Consider the following 22,477-nt stretch of genomic DNA (forward strand, 5'->3'; position numbering starts at 1 on the left):
GCATGGGAGTTAAGTCATTCACCTGGAGACCTGGGGACTGGAAGAGGTGTTTGTCCCCTAGTACCCCGAGGTGGACTTTTGCACAGTGCTGCAGGAAGAACAGGGGAGCGTGGGAAAAACGGGCAGGCCTGGGTCCTCCTGATGGTTTTTGCTTTGCTCTGGAATATACAGTGGTTGTCAAAGACAGTAAAAGTATCCTTCAGAGAAATATCAGGAGTGCTTTTCATGGCTGCTTTGTCCCCAGATCAAAGGATTCTGTTCATGTTTGTATATGGTTAAATGTAGAATGGAAAGTATATAAACAAAAATGAGCAAAGACTTGAGTTTCTGCTTGACAGTGAGGATATTTATTGAGGGTGATTGAGTGCAGGGAGTAAGGCGGACAACGTGGCATGGAGGAAGATCTTCCCCTGGGCTCCCAAGCTCTAAACTCCCTGGGATGGGGGAGGTCCAGGACCTAAGAACACTGTGCAGGGACCACTGTCTTCTCCGTGGTGCTTCCTTCATGCGTGACTTGGCAGGTGTATGAACCCTGACGTCTCCACTCTTCAGGTGATAAGCTCAGATAGCTACTGGCAGCATACTTGTTGTTGCTCTGTTTTGAGGGCATGGTGGTCTCCACACCCTGAGTGACGGGGGATCCGTTTGCCTTCCAGTTCACTGTCAATACACTTGGGTAAAAGTCATTGATGAGACACACCAGTGTGGCTTTGTTGGTTTGGAGCTCCTCAGGGGACGGCGTGAACAGAGTGACTGAGGGGGAGGCCTTGGGTTGACCTGTGAGTGTCAAGGAAGAAAAGGATTTCATTGTCTTGATTTTCTCATGGGAAGCCATAGCCTCTGTGTGTGAAAAGTGTTCTGGCCATCTATGCCAATTCAAGACCCTACATATGGCTAATGTGTCTCTTGGACACTTGGTCAGGTTTTCATAAAAACACTCTTTGTTAGTTCTAAGAACCCCGGAGCCAACCTGCCCATGACCTATTTTGAGCCCTCTAGGCTTGACCTGCTGCTAATCAGTGGGCCTTCAGATACCTCCTTCGGCCTCCTCCTGACTTTCTGATCTGATCTATCTGGAGCTATCTGTCTGTCCCCTGTGCTCTCTGAGTCTCTAGTTAGATTCACTCTGGGGGCTTTTCTTGTACTACATGTCTGCTCTGCACTATCTGGGTCTAACCTAAGGGCTACGTTTTTACTCAATTTTTTCCCCCTGGACCCTCTGATGTAGGGCCTTTGATCTTCTTGTGAGTCTATCTGCCTGTTGTGGTCTTTAGTTGTTGGAGTTCATGTTAAGAGTCCCTCTGTCTATGAACTGATCAGTGACATTTATGCCTTTGTTCTTGGATCATGTCTTGGGATCAGTAAACTCAGGGAATACTGCTTCTTGGGGTATATCTTGCAGAGACCCTGTAGCCCACCTTCCTGAATTCTACATCCTCAGGTAACTGGTCTGCTGACTTCCTTGTGTTCAGAACCTTCCTCTTCTTCCCCCCTGGTTGGGTTTCCTGAGTACAAGGCCAACTCAGGACTTTCTCTGTGACAGCCCATGGTATTCTGGGAAAGTCCTTCCACCTCCTACCTTGTTTCTGTCCTGGATCCAAAGTCCCTCAGCCCAGGGTACATGGCCATGAGCCTCTGACATGTGGCTCACAGCTGTGGCATTCAAAGTTCAGGGTCCAATAAAGTCTCCCAAGTGTTCACACCTTCAATTCACTTGCTCCCTCTTCCATAATATGGGTCATCTGTTTCCCTTCACAGTGTGACCCAGGCAGACAGCACCAGGATGGGGAGTACCAGACAGAGCAAATCCTGGAGACCCAATGACCCTCTGTCACCCAGGCATACATACATAATACATTCATACATACAAACAAAGACACAGAGACATAGGTGCACTCTCTGCAGTTCTCCCTCTCCTCTCTCTGTCTCTGGGGTCAAAGGTGAATGACTGTAGTTACCATCTGAGGCAAGAATGTATCTGAACATGGTGGGGAGAGATTCTTGCCCTAGGGTTTGAGGTCAGGCTGACAGAAGAATGCTTGAGCACAGGCTGACACAAGATACAGAGGAAACAACAAAAAGTAGATAATTGACACAAACCCAAAGGCAGGGAGAAAGCAGGTTAAGAAGACAAACAGGACACTCACCTAGGATTGTCAGTCTGTCTCCTTATCAGAAGTTAATCATGGGATCTAACTGTCCTAGGACACTTTTGTACCTGGAAAGTCCCTGTCAACTTTCCTATCAGAAGACTCTGCCTTCAGGATCTGCTTTGGTGTCCTTCCTCTTTGTTGAGGTGCTGATATGCCAACCTTTGTGCCTTAGAGTCCTGAGAGTTACACTGTCAAAAGCTACGAGGCTTTCCTGGGAGAGGGCGAACCCAAAATCCCGGGGTCACCTTCTCATGCAATATTATTCCTCCATCTCTCTCACACTCCCATTTCTCCCTCCATCTTTTCATGTCTCCAAAGTCCTCTTCTCACATTGTGTAAAGTCTCCCCATAGCTAGAACCCACAGAGGAAAGAACCCAGGAAGGCTGAGCTGTCCCCAGCATCATTCGCAAATTCAGGTTCCTGGTGCTCCCACAGCAGCCCCCTGTTCCACTGGTCTCTGGGGGCCCAGATACTATGAGGGAGAGTGTAGAACATCCCAAGAGTCCAAAGGAGAAGGTCTAAGAAAGAGAGAATGAGAGAGACAGACAGAGAGAGAGAGAGAGAGAGAGACAGAGAGAGAGAGCTATCTTGTGAGCAGGCTGGAAGGGTTAGAGTTGCAGAACCCTGAGAGAGTCAGACCTTGCTGTAGAAAGAAAGGAAAGGAGAAAAACATTTCCACAAAATTTCATCCCGAATCCCCAATGAAAATAGAAAGTGAAGACTCACCAAGGACGGTCAACCGGGTGCCACCGCCAAACAAATCACACAGTGATTCAGCCCCATACAAAAAGCCTCCTGAGACCCCAGCCAGTCAGCCAGCAGCTGCTTGTGAGGCCCAGGGTTCAGCATCCTTTTAACATGGGCTGTTGGATCAGGGGCGTTTGAATGGGTCACCTTCCACACACCAGGCCATTTCTTTCTCCAGGATTTAGAAATTCATTTATCCCCAACATGATAAGGCTTGAGAGGTGTGTAGAACCTTTCCAAACTCACAGCATTCCTGGGATGGGGCTGCATGGCCTGGGTCAGTTGGTGTCCAAATACCACGGAAGAAGAGGTAAGAGAAGTTACAACACAGGGATGATTAATGTGGGACCTATTTGAGGAGCTGTGAATTCTGGAGAGGGTCCTGGATGCCCCCTTATCATCCACTGGAAGTGATGACAGGAAGAGCTTGGAATATGAATTGCGGGGTGTTGGGAAAGTTACATTGACCCAGGGATACTGATCCCACTGCAAGTTCTGAGTTTGAGCACCCCCATCCTAAGCTCCACTGTCGTGAAGATACAGTGTATGATCACCCCTCATGTTCCCTTCCAGAGTCCACAAGCAACAGCATCCCTGGAGCATGGGTGTGCTGGATTAGTGCTGGAATGTCCCAAATGGAGCTTCTCATGTGGTAGAAGGGGCCATGGGTTCCACTGCCAGTACAGTTTCTTCCAGGAACTCTACGAGTTTAGAGGTCCCTTCTTTCCCCTCAAGCTCCTTCTGTTATAAAAAGGCACTCATGTTCATGGATGCTTCACTTCCTCCATGTTCACAAGTGTCACCAGGACTGAGTAGATAATAGCCTGGGAACACACATGGTGCCATACACCAGATGGAATTGTTCAGAGCAGTTCTTGAACACACATTCCTAGGTGTCCATCCTGGTCTGTGCTCATCACCTGCAGAACTCACACCTGTGACACACGCCTGCCACCCTGCCCTCAAAACAGTGTCCCCCACAGGAGGTGTCTCCACTAACGTCTGAGATCTGCCTGTTGCTTGTTTTTAAGGCTCCTCCTGTCTTTTGTCTCATTCTCAGCCAGAACAAATAATCCTGTCCCTCCTCCATGTCAAGGCCTGCCCCACAGGTCCAAAGCTCAGGGACTGCAGATCCCTGGATTCTCTTGGCTCCTGTCCCAACCTGAGTCTTACTACACTGCCTTCCACCTGAGCCCTTCCTGATCTACCCTGGAAGACTGCCAACCAAAATGTTCGTGTGCACAGGAGATTTGTGTGTGTATGGGTGTTAAAGGTCAGACCCCCAATGCTTTCTTAAGAGCAGGAGTCAGCTGACTCCCAAGGTAGAACTGCGAAACTTGTCACTGACTTTGAACTCATCAGCCTGTGGGGAACTTGTGGTCACTGGGATATTAAGTCCTTGTGAAGGAATTAGTGAAGAACAGAGTTGATTGCTGTCCCCCAGTGTCCTTTAATATAGCTAGTCCACTTAGTGATACGTATAACAATATGCTTCAAAGGGATTTTATGGAGTGTTATCAGGGTCCAGGTGTGAGTTTCAATCATTGAGAACCACAAGGAGGGCTTGTGGGGGCAGAGGTCAGGGGTCATGAGGAGACAGGTACAGGGCAGGTCCCTTTTGAAAGGGTGGAACTATAAATTTTGATGGGGAGAGAAATATAAGTGTAGAAATGTGTTTAGCCTTGGAGGGGGAGATGGAAGGACACCTTGAAAGAAGGATCATGTCGACTCTGAGTACTCAGGATAACTGTGAAGAAAACTCAGACATTATTCTGGGGCCACTGGGGTGGAGGGAATGTTTGTCCTCCTGTATCCACATGGGAACTTTTGCACAGTGTCTCAGGAAGCACAGGGTGAAGTGGGAAAGAATGGGCAGGAATGGGTCCTTCTGACGGTCTTTCCCTGGAAATATTCTCTGGAACATTCAGTGGGGGTAAGGGGACAGAAAGTATCCCTCAGAGAATTATCTGGGTGTTTTTCCTGGATGCTTTGTAACTAGATCAAAGGGTTCCTTTCAGTTTTGAGAATGGTTAAATGCAGAATGGAAAATGTGTAAACAAAAATGAGCAAAGACTAGAACTTCTGATTGACAATGAAGATATTTATTGAGGGTTTATTGGGTGCAGAGAGAAGGGTTGATGACATGGCATGGAGGGGGACCCTTCCCCTAGTCTTCCAAGGTCTAAGATTCCATGGGTTGGGGGAAGGCCAGGGCCAAAGACTCTGCTCAGGGGCAACTATCTTCTCAATGGTGCTCCCATTGTGTGTGACCTGGCAGCTGTGGCTACTTCTAGACTTATTCAGGTTAGGTGTCATGGTTAGGTAGCTGCTGGCTGCATACTTTTTGTTGCAGTTTTGAGGGTTGGGTGGTCTCCACGCTGTGAGTGATAGGGGTGCTGTCTACCTTACAGGTCACAACTATGGTGCCTGATAGAAGTTGTTCATTAGACACACCAGTGAGACCTTGCTGATTTGAATCACCTCAGATTATTGCATAAACAGAGTGAACTAGAGGGCACCTAGGGGCTGACCTCCAGGGTTGGTAGGGGCAGGAGTTTAGATGCCTTATGTCCACCTGGGTCTCCATTCTTCAATCTTGAGTTGGGTACTGGCAAGGTCAGGAAACTTGCTACAGGAGGGTGGGGATACTCTCCTTCTGACAGAAGAGCCAGAAGGCCCAAGGACAGAGGAAAGTCAAGTCTCTTCTGGCTGAGCTTCTCCTACAGGTTCCCAACTACTACTGTGCTCTTCTGATACTGGCTTGTCTAAGCCCTGGGACCCAAATTTCCTAAAGGAAATTCTCTGCCTGATTTTCTCCATTGGGAGCACTCCTTTGGGTCTGTTCAGAATGGTGTTAATCTGTTTTGTCTTCAGAATTTGCTCCCATTAGGTGAGGGGATATGTTGCCTATGTCCCCTGGTACCCCCACTGCAAATCCCACTCCATCTATCCACAAAGACCCCTTCTGTGCAGGGGTATAAAGCTGAGGCCTGTTCCTGGGGAGTCCATGAAATTGTGGGCTTCCATCTATAAAATATTCCGTGTTTGGAGGCTGGTCCTGTGCTGGTTCCTAGTTGTTTTTTTATCATAAATTATACTGGGAATCTACCTGTGCTAGTACATTTTTCTACCTGGCGAGTTCCCTCTCACCTATACCTGTCAGGAGTCCCTTACCTCAGCATCGGCTTTTGGGTCACTCCTTATAGTTGGTATGTGATGTGCTACCCTTTGTGCCTGAGAGTTCTGACCCACACTGTCAAAGTCTACCTAACTGTCCTGGGGAAAAGGAGGGACCCAGCTTCTGGGATCACTTTTCACAGGACATTCTTCCTTCATCTCTGTCCCCCTCTCATTTTCACCTCCATTTCTCCATTTCTCCAGTCAAAGGCCTCTCCTAATGCTGCATAAAGCCACCCTATAGCAGACACCCACAGAGGACTGACTCGAAGAGGCTTAGATGTCTCCAGCATCCTTCACAAGATCATGGCCCTTGTGTACCATACAAAGCCCCTTGTTCTGCTCATTTCTTGGGGCCTGGAGACTCTGAGGGTAGGTGTTTAACATCCCTGTGCCCAGAGGAGAATGTCTCCCAAAGAGAGAGCGATAGATAGTGGGTTTCCCTGTGCAGGGAGCAAGAAGGTATCACTGGGATGATCTTTTCTTGTCCTGACCACATGTCTGAAAAGATTAGACAGGTTCAAAGAATTAGGGTTGCAGAACCCAGAAAAATTCCGACCCTTGCCCTAGACATAACAGAAAAGAGAAAAACATTTTCCCCAATTTCACACTGAATTCAAAAAGAAAGGTGAGACACTCTGAGAATGGTCATCCTAGTGCCTCTGGCAGACACATAACACCATCATTCAGCCCTGAACAAAAACCCTTCTGACATGACACCCCACTCATTTCCTCTGCAGCTGCTTAGGAGGCCCCGAATCCAGCTACTTTTTCAAATAGCCAGGTGGAATCTGGGGTTCGTGAATGGGTCATCACTCACAGACCTGACCATCTCTGTCTTCAGTACTTAAAAATTCATTGACTACCATCACACAAATGGTTGACAGATGTGTGTGTAATTCGTTTTCCAGCTCCCTGCATTCCTGGGAGGGGACTGCATGGCCTGGGTCAGCAGGTGTCTGATTGTCACAGAGGAGAGTGTGAGAGAAGTTAAAATACCGGGATGAGGAGGCTGGAAAAGCTTTGAGGATCTGGGAATTGTGAAGAGGATCCTTGATGCCCCCATATCCTCCACAATGGAGGTCATGTTGGAATGGGAATTACAGAAGTATGGATAGAATTACTTGGACCCCACAGACGCAGATCCCAATACAAGCTCTGGGTGTGAGTGATCCCATCCTACACTCAACTGTCATGAAGATGCAGTGTGTGGTTACTGCTCATGTTTCCCTCCAGAAACTATTCAGCTGCTGACGCCCTGCATGCTGGGAGTGCTAGATTAGAGCTGGAATATTCCACAAGGAACTTCACATAGTGGCAGAGAGATCTTGGGTCCCACTATCAGTACATTTTCCTCCATGAATCCAACAAAAGTTTTTGCTTGAGTCTCTGCTGTCCCGGGCAGCTCCTTCCATTACACACAGGTGCCCTTGTCCATAGGTACTCCACAGCCTCCTGTGCTCACAAGTGTCACCAGGACAGTACACCACAGCCCAGGGTCACTCACGGCACTTAACCCTGGATGGGCATTTCAGAGCAGGGCTTGGGTGTCCATCCTTGTCTGGGTTCAACACCTGCAGAGTTGACACTTGTGATACACATCTCTCACCCTGCCCTATTCGTCCGTGTCCCACACAGAGGGTGCTTCTGCTGACCTCTGGGATCTGTCTGCTCCTCTTTTTCCAGAATCCTTTCTTTCAGGCTCCACTTGTCTCCTGTTCCACTCTTGGCCCAGACTGAAAATCCTGCTGCTATCCCATGTCAGGACCGATTCCAGGCCCAAACTCATTGTTTACAAATGCTTGGATTCTCTTTGTTTGTGTCCTAACCTGTGTCTCACTGACTTGCTTCCTCTGGACCCTTCTTGATCTTCCCAGGGAGATGCCCAACATGTATATGCTGGTGATTTGTTTGACTATGTTGTGTATGTGTGTTATCAATCAGCTCTCCCTCTGATCTCTTAGAGTGGAGGAACCAGCTGATACCTAAGCTCATGGTAGAAGCCCAGAAACTGCCAACTGAATTTGAACTTATCAGTTTGGTGGCAATCTGCAGCCACTAGGACATTATATCCTTGTGGTGAAGTCAGTGGAGAGTACAGCTGATTGCTGTCTACTAGTGTCCTTGAATACCGCTGGCCCACACATTGCCGTGTGAATCAATAGTCTCCCAGGTGGTTCTAAGGGTGAGTGACCAGGGTCTAGGGTGAGGTCATGTCAGTGTTGGCTAGTCATAGGGTCTGTGGAGGAAAAGGCAGAAACCATGGGGAAACATAGGAAGTGTGTACCCCTATGGTAAGGGCAGTGCTCAAGGTTTTGATTGGGGGAGATTTATCAGTGTGGAAGTATATAGCCTTGGAGGAAGAGATGGAAGCACACCTTGAATGAAAGACGATGCCCACTGTGAGGGCCCAAGATGACAGGAAAGGGAACTCAGCCATTCTTCTGGGGGCCAGGGAAATGGAAGGAGTGTTTGTCCCTTAGTGTCCAGAGGTGGACGTGTACACAGTACTGCAGGAAGCACAAGGGTGAGGTGGGAAAGGATGGGCATGCAGGTCCTTCTGATGGTCTTTCCCTTGTTCTGGAACATTCAGTGGTTGTCGAATAACAGTAAAAGTATCCGTCAGAGAAACATCAAGGTGCTTTTCATGGATGCTTTATCCCCAGATCAAAATATACTGTTCACCTTTGAATATGGTTAAATGTAGAACACAAAGTATATAAACAAAAATGAGAAAAGACTCGAATTTCTGATTGACAATGATGATATTTATTGAGAGTTATTGAGTGAAGAGAGAAAGACAGACAATCTGGCATGTCTGAAAACCATCCCACTGGGTTCCCAAGCTCTAGGCTTCTTTGGGTTGGAGGAGGACCAAGGCCTAAAAATACTGTGCAGGGACCACTGTCTTCTCCACTTTGTGTTCTTCATGGGAGACTTCACAACTCAATCTGCAGTGAGCTCTATATTGGTCAGGGGTCATGGTCAGGTAGATGCTGGCCGCATACCTGTTGTTGCTCTGTTTGGAGGGTTTGGTGGTCTGCACACCCTGGTGATGGGTGAGCCATCTGCCTTCCTCGCCCGGCTAGAAGTCGCTCATGAGACATGTCATTGAGGCTTTGTTGGTTAGGAGCTCCTCAGAGGATGACAGGAACAGAGTGACTGAGGAGGCGGTCTTGGGTTGACCTATGAAGGTCAGCGAAGAAAAGGAGTTCAGAGTCTTGGGTTCCACATGGAAAGCTTTGGATTCTGTGTGTAAGGTGGTTCTGGCCCTCTGTGCCAGTTCAAGACCCTTCATATGGTACAAAGTGTCTCCAAGACAGTGGGTCAGGTATCCTAAAACCACACTCTGTCAGTTCTAAGAACACTGTTGGCTGCCTCCCATGACCTATTTTGAGACAATTTAGAATTTGGCCTCCTGCACAGATAGTGGGCCCTCAGCTGCTTCCTCCTGCCTCCTCTTGACATGCTGACTCGGTCTATCTGGAGCTGTGTGTCTTCCCCTAAGTTCTCTGAGTCTCCTGTTGATTCATTCTGGGGGCTTTTCTTACCCAACATGTCTGCTGTGCACACCTTTGGTCTAACCCGAGGGCTCTGTTTTTACTCAATTCTTTCTTCCCTGGAGTCTCTGCAGTAGAATCTTTGGTCATCTGAGTAAGTCTATCTGCCTATCTAATCTTTAGTTGTTGGAGTTCATGTTAAGAGTTTAAGGACTGATTGGTGGCATTTATGTCTTTGATCTTGGGATAGTGCCTTGGGATCAGTAAACTCAGGGCATCCTGCTTTTGGGGTATGTCATGCAGAGACTCAGTAACCCGCCTTCCTGAATTCCACACCCATAGATGACTTCTGTAGTGACTCCCTTGTGTTAACAGCCTTCCTATCCGTCCTCCCTTCTGGCTGGGTTTTCTGAGTACAAGGCAGCTCAGGGCTTTCTCTGTAGCAGCCCATGGAAATCTGGGGAGGCCCTTCTATCTCCTACCTTGTTTCTGTCCTGGCTCCAAAGTCCCTCAACTCAGGGGACTTGGCCATGAACCTCAGATCTGTGGTTCCCCAGCTATGACACTGACAGTACAAGACCCAATAAATTCTCCCAAGCAGTCACTCCTTCAATTCCCTTTCTCCCTCTTCCCATAAGATAGGTCTTCAGTTTTCATTCATAAGGTGAAACAAGCAGAAAGGGCCCAGATGGGGAGAACCAGACAGAGCAAATCCTGGAGACCCAATGACCCCCTCCCTGTCAGCCAGGCATACATACATACATACATACATACATACATACATACATACAAAGAGACAGAGAGACAGAGGAGTAGTCTCAGCAGTTCAACCTTTCCATCCCAGCCTCTAGGGTCAAAGGTGGAAGCCTGTGGAGACCAGTTGAGGCAAGAAGGTATCTGAAAAGGGTGGAGAGAGATTCTTTCCCTAGGGTTTGAGATCAGGAAGAATGCTTGACCACAGGCTGACACAAGATAGAGAGAAAACAAGAAATAGTATAAAATTGACCCAAACCCTAAAGAGAGCAGGGAAGGAGGAGAAAGATGACACTCACCTAGAATGGTCAGCCTTTTCCTTTCACCAAACAGCCAACACTGTAACACAGGCTCATACAAAAAGCATTCCCTTGGCATGCCCCACTTTCCACCTGCAGCTGCAAAATGAAATGGCTCCTCTCCCCGGGGATGTCTACTTAGCAGAGAGTCCCAACAGTACCCATCCCCACATCATGAATAATGGAATGAGTGAAATTGTGTGACTCTGGATTTCATCGTGGAAATCTAAACTCCTGAGTGTTGTCAGTGTGTTGACTTTGATTTTCCATCTAAGCATCACCCAGGCATTGGAATGAGTTTATTGGAGGGCATTTGTGTCACCCAGGAATGAATTTCCATGCAAATGGATAGATGATGGCATCTTCTCTGCAGAACTGATACAATTCTGATCTCTTGCTGAGACCATGGGGTGAGAGAGGGTGTCCTCCTTCCTGAAGGGCAAGTCCTCTTGCCCTGGACTGCTTAGTCCCGGGAACCTTCCCCTGACCCTGACTTTGACTCCAGAGCTCCCAGGCCCACCTTTTCTGGGGTGACCTTGTTGGATGGGCCTGACCAGTGAGGCTTAACTAAACTCCTGGGAAATGCCAGCTTAATCTTACAAAGCGACTTTGGTAGAACCCCTGCCTTGTTTAAATTTGGCATCATGTTTTCAGGGTCATATGGGATGGTGGCCTCCATTGCTTTATTAAAATTGAGGATATGAGCCAGCATGCCAAAAATGGTGTCAAAAGACCACCTCCCAGCAAAGTCCAGGGGTAATTGGCCCCTTCTAGGCCTGAACCAGGGAAAAGACTCGTGAGGGAGAACCTCTCATGATCTGAGAAACCAAGAACCATGCAGGTCCCCTTTGGTTGTCAGCGATCACAGGAGCTGCCTGAAAAGTTTCCTTGTGGGCAACGGTCCATGTTTTGCAGCTGCATTGTCACCATCGTGAAACACAGTAACAATGAATGCCAAGGGCAGATCCACTTACATGATGGAGCTCACCTTAGCTCTCACTTTAAATGTTCACTCTGTAGGATAGCAGCACACCAGATGGCCAGTTTGTAAAGAGTTGAACAATGTGGAACCATCTACATTTACTCTCTTTCCTATTTCCCTATGTGCTTTCTTGCCCTTCTCCACACAAACACCGCCACCTCCCAAGAAGAAGGTGATGGGAGCATTCGCTCTCCAAACTTCTTCACATCCAAAATATGAAGGAACTGACCATCCAACCAGCTAACACCAATAAAGAATGAGGACCCGACATGAGAGCGTTTTTTGGAAGTCGCCAGTCATTCCGGGAACATATTTGGCAGTGTCCAGCCTGAGACCAGTAAGCTGTGATGCTAAAACAACTTTGCAGGAAAGCAGAGCCTAAGAGCAGCACTGGACTCCTACAGGGGTGGGGGGCAGTGGCTGCATCTCGACCCTGGGAAGGTATCAGGACCAACCCTAAGTTCCTGCAATTTCTGCCCTGCAGGATATGTTGGGGCGATTTGGCAGATTACTCCAGGTGGAGCAGGTCTACCTAATAATCACCAATCACAGTATCAAGTCTTTAATCCTCAGCAAAACTCAATTACAAACCACAGATGAACAGCAGCACCCCCAATATCCACAGTATGATTCACAAGGCATTTGATGAGAGCCTCACTAGCTGTTTTGATTATTATTAAATTGTTTATTCTTCCACTGAGGTTTGCAATGACTTGGAGTGATATGAACATCAGAGTCTTGCTGGGAGGAGGGATGAGACACCAGGACCTCACACCAGGGACTTCTTCTGGCACTCCCTTTACTCCAGAGATGTGTCTAGACACCAATGGCACATTAGAGATGCTGGATGATATATTGTTAGGCCTCTGTTGAGAGGATGTAGAATCTGGAGAATGTGAGACCCACCTGGTCCAAGATATGCCAGGCTAACTCTCTGTGTGGAGAGTTTGGAAAAAGAAATCTGGTTGAGTAAGACCCCTCCTAGAATGATGTCTGCAGGAGCATATTATTATTTGACCTTGGGCTACTAGCCCCTGGGTGCCAGTAGACCCCACACTGCAGAAAGAATCCAGGGAGATTACAAAGTAAACATGAGGTAAAAAATAATGAGAGGCAAAGGATTTCTGATTGAAAATGAGGATATTTGTTGAGGGTTTATAGGGTGTGGAGAGTCGGACTCTATCAATTGGAGTTAGAGAGAGATACTTCCCCGGATTCCCAAGCTCTAGGCTCCAGTGTGGGGGCAGAAATGGGGCCTAAAGACACCGTGCACGGGCCACTGTCTTCTCCACAGTCCTCTCTTTGTGCGTTACCTGGCAGCTATAGTTGCTGCACGATGACCACTGTTCAGGTGTCAGGGGCAGGTAGCTGCTGACCACATACTTGTCTTTTCTCTGTTTGGAGGACTTGGTGGCCTCCACACCTTGGGTGGCAGGGTTGCTGTCTGCCTTCCAGGTCACCGTCATGATGCCTAGGTAGCAGTCACTTGTTAGTCCCAGAGGTTTGATCTTGCTGTCTTGGAGCTCTTTAGAGGAGAGCTGTGACAGAGTGACTAGGAGGCAGCCTTGGGCTGACCTGTGGGGAATGGGGGGGGGGGTGGCGGGAGGTCAGAGGAATGATGTCTATCATGGGGCTTCTGATGTCAGTCTTGAAATGGGTACAGGGCTAATGTTCAGAACAGGTACCTCTGGCTGGACCCTTGCTAGACTGAGGTCAGGTCAATGGAGCATTGGGAAACTCACTTTCCTGTGTAAGATTCCCTTGTGCCCAACTCTTAAAAGTTACAGGAGTCCTTGGATCTGCTTCTTTATCATTATTGCTCATCACTCACCAATCCCCGCCACTGTACCCCCAAACTTGGGTGAAACTGACTATGGGACACCAAATCCCCTCGAGTTTCTGTCTGTCCTGGTGTGTCTGTCTGAACATCTCCCATTAGTTTTTCTGTGCTCATTTGTTTGTGAAAATGTTTGCCTACTTTGGTCCAGGCTCTTCTCTCTCACAGGGAGGCAGTTTCTTGCCCACACACCTCCTGCCCCATCCATGCAGTCCCTGCCCTGCCTTCCCACAAGGACTCCTCTGGACTGCCTGGTGGAAGGGGTTTCAGTATCTGGGATTTGATTCCAGGTGGTCCAGTAGACTGTGGATTTCTAGTGAGGCCCTTTCCACAGTCCCAGTTATTAACCTAGGTTTGTTTCTACTCTATGGGATTCCACTGCCATGGGAATTTCTATAAAAGCATCTGTTTCTCCAGTGAGCTTTTTGTTTCTGTGTAATAGGCAACTGTCTTGGTCACCTGTCTCTAGGTGAGATTTACAAGTTTGAAAATGTATAGCCTTTGAGGAGGAGGTGGATGGACATCTTGAACGAAAGATGATGCCCACTGTTAGGGTCCTAGATAACAGGGAAGGGAGTTCAGCCATTCTCCCAGGGACCAGTGGAATGGAAGGAGAGTTTGCCCCTAGTACCCGGAAGTGGACTTATACACAGTGGGGCAGCGATGACAGGGGAGAGGTGGGAAACCATGGGCAGGCCTGGGTCCTTCTGATGGTCTTTCCCTTGGTTTGGAACATTCAGTGGTTGTTGAATAGCAGTAAAATATCCCGCAGAGAAACAGTGGGTTGCTTATCATGGCTGCTTTGTCCCCACATCAAGGGATTCTGTTCACCTTTGAATACGGTTAAATGTAGAATGGAAAGTATATAAACAAAAATGAACAAAGACTGGAATTTCTGCTTAACAATGAGGACATTTATTGAGGGTTTTTGTGTGCAGGGAGAAAGGTTGGCAACCTGGCCTGGGCAAGGACCCTTCCCCTGATCTCCCAAGCTCTAGGCTTCCATGGGTCAGTGGAGGACCAGGGTCTAAGAACACTGTGCAGGGACCACTGTCTTCTCCACGGTGCTTCCTTCATGCATGACGTGGCAGCTGTATGTATCATGACGTCTCCACTGTCATGTTGTCAGATAACAAATCAGATAGCTGCTGGCTGCATACTTGTTGTGGCCCTGTTTGGAGGACTTGGTGGTCTCAATGCCCTGAGTGATAGCTAGTCGTCTGTCTTCCAGGCCACTGTAATCGTGTCTGGGTAGAAGTCATTGACAAGACACACCAGTGTGGCTTTGTTGGTTTTGAGCTCCTCAGAGGATGGTGGGAAGAGAGTGACTGAGAGGGCAGTCTTGGACTGACCTGTGGGGGTTAGGGAAGAATAGAAGTTCAGTCTTTGTTTTCCCATGGATAGCTTTGGCCTCTGTATGTGAGGCAGGGCCTGCCAATGTATGCCACTTCAAGACCCTTCATATGTGTCAATGTGTCTCATGAACAGTGGGTCAGGTGTTCCTGACCCAGGTGGTCAGGTGTTCTCTGTCAGTTCTAAGAACCTGGGAGCCTACCTGCCCATGGCCAAGAGGTTTTGAGACCCTCTAGGTTTGGCCTCCTGCACAGACAGCAGGCCCCAGCCACCTCCTGCTGCCTACTCCCAACATCCTAACCTGGTCTATCTGGAGCTATCTGTCTGTCCCCTGAGAACTCAGGGTCTCCTGTTAGATTCAGTCTGGTGACTTTTTTTACTCAACATGTCTGTAGTGCATGTTCTGGGCGTAACCTACGGGTTCTGTTTTGATCCAATTCTTTTGTCCCTGGAGTCTCTGCAGTAGTGCCTTTGATCATCTGAGTAAGTCTATCAGCTTGACCTGGTCTTTAGTTGTTGGAGTTAATGTTAAGAGTCCCTCTGTCTACGGATTGATTGGTGGCATTTATATCTTTGATCTCAGGTTCATGCCTTGGGATCAGTAAACTCAAGGAATTCTGCTTCTTGGGGTACATTCTACAGAGACCCAGTAACCCACCTTCTTGAATTCCACATCTTTAGATGACTTCTCTACTGACTCTCTTGTTTTCAGATCCTTCCTCTCCTTCTTCCCTCTTGTCTCGGTTTCCTGAGTACAAGACAACTCAGGAATTTCTCTATGGCAGCCTATGGAAACCTGGAGAGCCCCTACCAATTCCTACTTTTTCCTGTTCTGTCAGGGTCCAATAATTTTCCTATGTGGTCACTCCTTCAATTCCCTTTCTCCTATTTCCCATAAGATAGGTCCTCTGTTTTCCTTCATAATGTAAACCAGGCAGATTGGTGCCAGATGAGCAGGAGTAGACAGAGCAAATCCTGGAGACCCAAGGCTCCCTGACAACGAGACATCCATCCTTCCTTCCATCCATTCATCCATCCATCCATCCATCCATCCATCCATCCATCCATCCAGTCAATGCATCCATCCATACATACAAACAAAGGTAAGAGTAGTCTCAATTGTTCACCCTGTCCACTCCTGGCCTCTAGGGTCAAAGGTGAAGGGTTGTAGTGACCATCTGAGGAATGTAGGTATCTGAGTGGGTGGGGAGAGATTCCTGTCCCAGGGTTTGAGGTCTGGGAGAATGCTTGACCACAGTCTGACAGAAGATGGAGAGAAAACAACAAATAGTAGAAAATTGAACCAAACCCTGGAGAGGACAGGGAAGGAGGAGAAAGAAGCCACTCACCTAAGATAGTTACCCTGTCCCCTTTTAAGAAGCTAATCCTGAGATCTAGCTGTCCTGGAACATCTTTCTATCCACAGAGGCCCTGTCACTTTGCCTATCAGGTGTCCCTTCCTTCAGCGTCCCATTTGGGGTCCCTCATCTTCATTGGGATGCAGATATGACAGCCTTTGTGCCTTAGAATCCTGAGAGCAACACTGCCAAAAGCAACCGGCCTGTCCTGGGGGAGGGAAATCACAGCACCAAGGGGTCACCTTCTCACAGAACATTCTCCTTGCATCTCTGTCACTCTCCCATTTCTACCTCCTCTCCATGTGTACAGTCAAAGGCCTCTCCTCCCACCGTGTAAAGCCTCCCCATAGCTGGAACCAACAGATGAAAGAATACTGGAAGGGTGTCTTGTCCCCAACATCCTTCCCACATTCATGACCCTGATTTTCCAACCCAAGCTCCCTGTTTACTGGTCCTTGGGGGCCTGGATATTCTGATGGAGGGAGAAGAATATCCCAAGAGTCTAAAGGAGAATATCTGGGGGGAAGAGAGAGAGATCCTGTGAGCAGACTGGAGGGGTTATGGCTGAAGACCCCAGAGAGATGCAGAAAAATGCCCTAGAATGAAAGAAGAAAACCATTTCCCCAAAATTTCATCCTGAATTCCCAATGAAGATAGAAAGGGAAGACTCATCAAGGACCATCAACTGGTTACTATGGCCACAGAAAACACACCATGATTCAGCTCCACACACAAAACCTCTTGAGACCCTCCCAGTCCCCCACAGCTGCTCATAAGGCCCAGCGTTCAGCCTCCTTTTCACAGGGGCAGGTGGAATCAAGGGAGGTTGAATGGGTTGCCTCCCTCACACCAGCCCATCTTTTTCTCCATGGTTTCTAAATCCATTTATCACCATCATGATAAGAGTTGAGAGGTGTGTATAATACTTTCCATACCCACTGCATTCTTGAGAGGGGGCTGCATGGCTTGGATCAGCTGTTGCCCAAGTACCATGGGGAAAGAGGTAAGAGAAGTTGCAACACAGGGATGATGAATTTGAGACCTATTTGAGGAGCTGGGAAGTGTAGGGAGGGTCCTGGATGCCCTCATATTAGCCCCTGGAAGTCATGACAGGAAGGGGTTGGAATAGGAATTGCGAGGGAATAGGAATTAATCCAACAACAGCTCCCTGTTTACTGGTCTGGGGGCCCAGATAGTCTGATGGAGGGAGTAGAAAATCCCAAGAGTTCAAAGGCTCAAAAAAGAATGTCTTAGAGAGAGAGAGGAGGAGGAGGAGGAGGAGGAGGAGAGAGAGAGAGACAGAGAGCTCCTGTGAGCAGGCTGGAGGGGTTATGGTTGAAGACCCCAGAGAGATTCAGACCCTTGTGGGGAGAGTTCCACTGTCCCAGGGATACTGATCCAACTGCAAGTTCTGAGTTTGAGCTCCCCCATTCTAAGCTCCACTTTCCTGAAGATATAGTGTATGATCACCCCTCATGTTGCCCTCCAGAGTCCACAAAGCAGCAGCATCCCTAAAGTATAGGAGTGCTGGATTAGTGCTTGAATGGCCGACATAGAGCTCCTCATGTTGCAGGAAGGATCATGGGTTCCATTGCCAGTAGAGTTTCTTCCAGGATCTCTTTGAGTGGAGAGGTCTCTCCTGTCCCCTCAAGCTCCATCGAGTACACACAGGCACTCATGTCCATGGGTGCTACACAGCCTCCTGTATTCTGAAGTGTCACCCGGACTGAGTACACAACAGCGTGGGGACACACATGGCATGCTACACTGGATGGGCATATTCAGAGCAATGCTTGAACACACAGGGCCTAGGTCTCCATCCTGTCTGGGCACATCACCTGTAGAGCTTACACCTGTGAAACACAGCTGCAACCCTGCCCTTGTAACAGTTTTCCCCACAGGAGGTGCCTCCACTAAACTCTGAGATCTGCCTGTTGCTTATATCCCTCCCTCCTGTCTCCTGTCTCACTCTTGACCAGGACAAAAAATTATACCCCTCCTCCTTGTCTGTGAGAGTCCCACAGGCACAAACTCAGGAACTGCAGATCCCTGGCTTCTCTTTGTTCGTGTGCCAACCTGAGTCCCACTGCAGTGTCTTCCAGCTGAGCCTTTCCTGATCCTCCCAGGGAGATTGCCAACAAACATGGACATGTGCACAGGTGATTTGTGTGTAGGTGTGTGTTAAAGATCAGATCCCCCAATGCATTCTTAGAAGAGAATTCAGCTGATCATAGCTCCACTGTCCTGAAGATATAGTATGGAACTGTGTAACTTGTCACTGACTTTAAACTCATCAGCCTGTTGACAACTTGTTGTCACTGGGATATTACATCCTTATGATGGAATCAGTGAAGAGCAGAACTGATCGATGCCCCTGAGTGCCCTTGAAAAGAGCTAGTCAATTAGTGATTTGTATAAAAATAGACTTTGAGGAAGTTTTGTGAAATTAGTGATCAGGTTCCATGTGTGAGTTTCAGTCATTGAGAAGGCCTGTGGGGCAGAGGTAAAGGGGTCATGGGGAGAAAGGAGCAGGGTGAGTCCCTATTGAAAGGACAGAACTCTAGATTTTGATGGGTGAGATTTACAAGCAGAGAAGTGCATATCGCCTTGGAGGAAGAGATGGAAAGACACCTGGAAAGAAGGATCATGTCCACTGTGAGGTCTCAGGATAATTGAGAAGAAAACTCAGACATTATCGTGGGGTTCGGAAATGGAAGGCATGTTTGTACCCCTGTAGCCAGAGGAGGTCTTGTGCACAGTATTTCAGGAATTACAGGGAGAAGTGGGAAAGAATTGGCAGGTTTGGTTACTTCTGAGGGTATTTCCTGGGAAAAATTCACTGGAATAGTCAGTGGGGGTAGGATGACAGAAATAATCCCTCCAGATAACACCAGGGTACTTCCCTGGCTGCTTTGTCACGAGATCAAGAGGTTCCTTTCACTTTTGAGGAGTGTTAAATGTAGAATGGAATGTGTAAGCAAAAATGTGCGAAGACTGGAATTTCTGATTGACAATGAGGATATATTTATTGAGGGTTTATTGGGTGCAGGGAGAAGGGTTGATGTCTTGGCATGGGTGGAGACACTTTCCCTGGGCTGCCAAGCTCCAAGATTCCTTGGGTGGGGGAGGGCAAAGAAAACTGTACAGGGGCAACTCTCTTCTCTACAGTGCTCCCAATGTGTGTGACACGGCAGCGGTAGCTGCTGCTAGCTTTGTACACGTCGGGTGTCATGGTCTGGTTGCTGCTGGCTACGTACTTGTTGTTGCTTTGTTCAGAGGACTAGGTGGTCGCCCTGCTCTGAATTTTGGGGGTGCTGTGTGTCTTACAGGTCACAGACACGGTGACTGATAGAAGTCACTCATGAGACACACCAGTGTGGTCTTGTTGGTTTGAATCTCCTCAGAAGAGTGAACAGAGTGGATGAGGGGCCGGTCTTTGGAATAACCTGTGCAGTTGGGGAAGGGAAGCAGGTTTGATGCCTGGTATCCACCTGGGCCTTCCGACCTCAGTCTTTAGTTGGGCTCAGGCCTGGCTAGGAATCTTGCTACAGGAGGGTGGGATACTCACCTCCTGACAGAAGATGCCTGAGGTCCAAAAGATTGAGGAAAGTCTGCTCTTTTTTGGCTGGAGCTTCTCCTATAGATTCCTACCTTCTAATACCCACCTTTGCTATCCTGATACTGGCAAGTGTAAGCTGTGAATTCCAGCTGTCCACAGGAAACTTCTCTGTCTGATTATCTCCTTTAGGGGCACTCCTTTTGTTTGTTCAGAAAGGTGTCTGTCAGTTCTGTCATCAGAATTTCCTTCTTTTGGGGAAGTGGATGTGCTGCCTATCAGTACCATGGTACTACCGCTGCAAATCCCACCCTACCTACCCACAGAGACCCCTTCTGGGCTAGGTATAATCCTGGGGAGTCCAGGAACTTGAGGGCTTTCATGTTGAATATTTTGTGTTTGATGTTGGGCCTGTGCTTTTCCCCAGTTGTCTCTTTTTCATAAGTTATACCGGGAATCTAGCTGTCCTAGGATATCCTTCTGTCTGGAGAGTCCCTCACATTATGGCTGTCAGGAGTCCCTTGCTTCAGCATCTGCTTTTGTGTCCCTCCTTTTATTGGGATGTGAATGTGTCTACTTTTGTACCTGAGAGTCCCAAGACCCACACTATGAAAAGCTACCTTCCTGTCCTGGGGAGAAGGAGGGACCAAGCTCCCAGGGTCACTTTTCACAGGACATTCTTCTTTCATCTCTGTCACCCTCCCATTTTCCCCTCCATCTCTCCATGATTCCAGTCAAAGGTCTCCCCTCATGCTATGGAAAGCTACCCCATAGATGAGACCCACAAAGTACTGAACCCGGGAGGCTTGGCTGTCTCCAGCATAGTTCTGATGTTCATGGCTCTGGTACACCAGCCACTGGCCACTCTTCTGCTGATTCCTCAGGGCCTGGAGACTCTGAGGGAAGGTGTAGAAGGCCCCAGAGTCCAGAGGAGAATGTTCCCCAGATGGGGGGGAATTCACTGTGCCAGGAGCAGGAAGGAGCCACTGGGGTGTTCTTCTCCTGTCCTGACCAAGTGTCTGAAAATATGAGACAGGTTAGGGTGAGGGTTTTAGACCCCAGAGAAATTCAAACCCTTTTCTTATAACAGAAAAGAGAAAAACATTTTCACCAAGTTTCACCCTGAATCCAAAAATAAAGAAAGGTAAAACTCACCGAGGATGTTTCCCTGGTGCCCCTGCCAGACTCATAACACCATAATTCATCCCCAACCACAAATCCTTCTGACATGACACCCCTCCCAGTCCCTCTGCAGCTGCTTGTGAGGTCCAGCATCCAGCCTCTTTTTCACATTGCCTAGTGGAGTCAGGGGTGTGTGAAGGAGTCATCTCTCACACCTGACCTTCGTTCCTTCAGGACTTATAAATCCATTTACTGCCATCACTGTAGAGGTTGAGAAATGTGTGTGGAACCCATTTCATAGCTCTCTGCATTCCTGGGAGGGGACTGTGTGGCCTGGGTCAGCAGGTGTCTGATTGCCACGGAGGATGTGGTGAGAGAGTTTGTAACACTGGTGTGATGAATCTGGGAAGGCTTTGAGGAAAGGGGAACTGTGAAGATGGTCCTGGATGCCCCAATATCCTCTAAACTGGAGGTCATGACAGGATGGGGGTGGATTGGGAATTATGGGGGTATGAGGAAGAATGCATTGACCCCATTGATGCAGACCCCAATACAGGGTCTGAATTGAGTGATCCCATCCTAAGCTTGAGTGACCCAAAGATGAAGTTTATGGTTATTGCTCACGTTCCCCTCCAGAGCCATGGAGCAACACATCCCCTGCAGGCTGGGCATGCTGGATTGGAGCTGGAATGATACACATGGGACTTCTCTTGGTGGGAGGAGAGGCCTTGGTCCCATTGTTAGTACATTTTCCTCCGTGAATCCTCCAAATGTGTGTGTGTGTGTGTGTGTGTGTATGTGTGTGTGTGTGTGTGTGTTTGGGTCTCTCCTTTCCCTGCAAGATACTCTGTTACCCAGGAGCCCTTTTCCATGGGTAATCAACCTCCTGTGCTCACAAGTGTCACTGGGACAGAGTACAACACAACGCAGAGTAACTCATGACACCTAGTTCTGGATGGACATTCTCAGAGCAGGACTTGGACATACAAGGCCTAGGTGTCTATTGTTGTCTGGGTTTTACACCTGCAGAGCTGACACCTGTGATACATACCTGCCACCCTGCCATACCCAACAGTATCCCACACAGTATGTGCCTCTGCTGACCTCTGTGATATGCTTGCTGTTTCTTTTCAAAAATCCCCTCCTCAAGGCTCCCCTTGTCTCCTGTTTCACTATTGGTCCAGGCAGAAAATCACGTCCCTCCCCCTCGTCAGTGCCATATGCAGGCCCAAAGCTCAGAGACTGCAGATGCTTGGCTTCTTTTTGCTGGTGTCTCAGCCTAGGTCTCACTGACTTGCTTCCTCTGTACCTTTCATGATTTTCCCAGGTAGATGCCCAACATGGATGCATGTGCAGGTGAATTGTGTGTCTTATCAATCAGACATCCCACTGAATTCTTAAGAGGAGGAGTCAGCTGACATTAGAGATCATGGTAGAACTCCAGACCCTGCCAGTTGACTAGGAACTCATCAGTTTGTTGACAACCTGCAGTCACTGGGACTGCATGTCCTTGTGAGGAGTCAGGGGAGAGCAGAGCAGACTGCTCATCTCTAGTGTCCTTGAATACAACTGTGCCACCCAGTGTCATGAGAAACATTAGACTCCCAGAGGGATTGTAGGGTAAGTGACGAGGGTCCAG

The 22,477-nt window shown here is 48.3% G+C and overlaps 1 pseudogene and 1 gene segment (V, D, J or C); both read right to left on the reverse strand.

Annotated features, from left to right (window-relative positions):
- Positions 1 to 324: 324 nt before the first annotated feature.
- LOC103253464 lies at positions 325 to 13,078 on the reverse strand. The segment is given in 3 exon segments: positions 325 to 777; positions 2,881 to 2,949; positions 12,886 to 13,078. Coding segments are annotated over 3 exon segments (582 nt in total).
- A 1,398-nt stretch (positions 13,079 to 14,476) lies between these two features.
- On the reverse strand, positions 14,477 to 20,946 carry LOC110595044 (annotated as a pseudogene).
- Positions 20,947 to 22,477: the final 1,531 nt, after the last annotated feature.

This window comes from Carlito syrichta, unplaced genomic scaffold (assembly GCF_000164805.1).
Source record: "Carlito syrichta isolate Samal-C Ts95f unplaced genomic scaffold, Tarsius_syrichta-2.0.1 Scaffold232137, whole genome shotgun sequence".
NCBI lineage: Eukaryota > Metazoa > Chordata > Mammalia > Primates > Tarsiidae > Carlito > Carlito syrichta.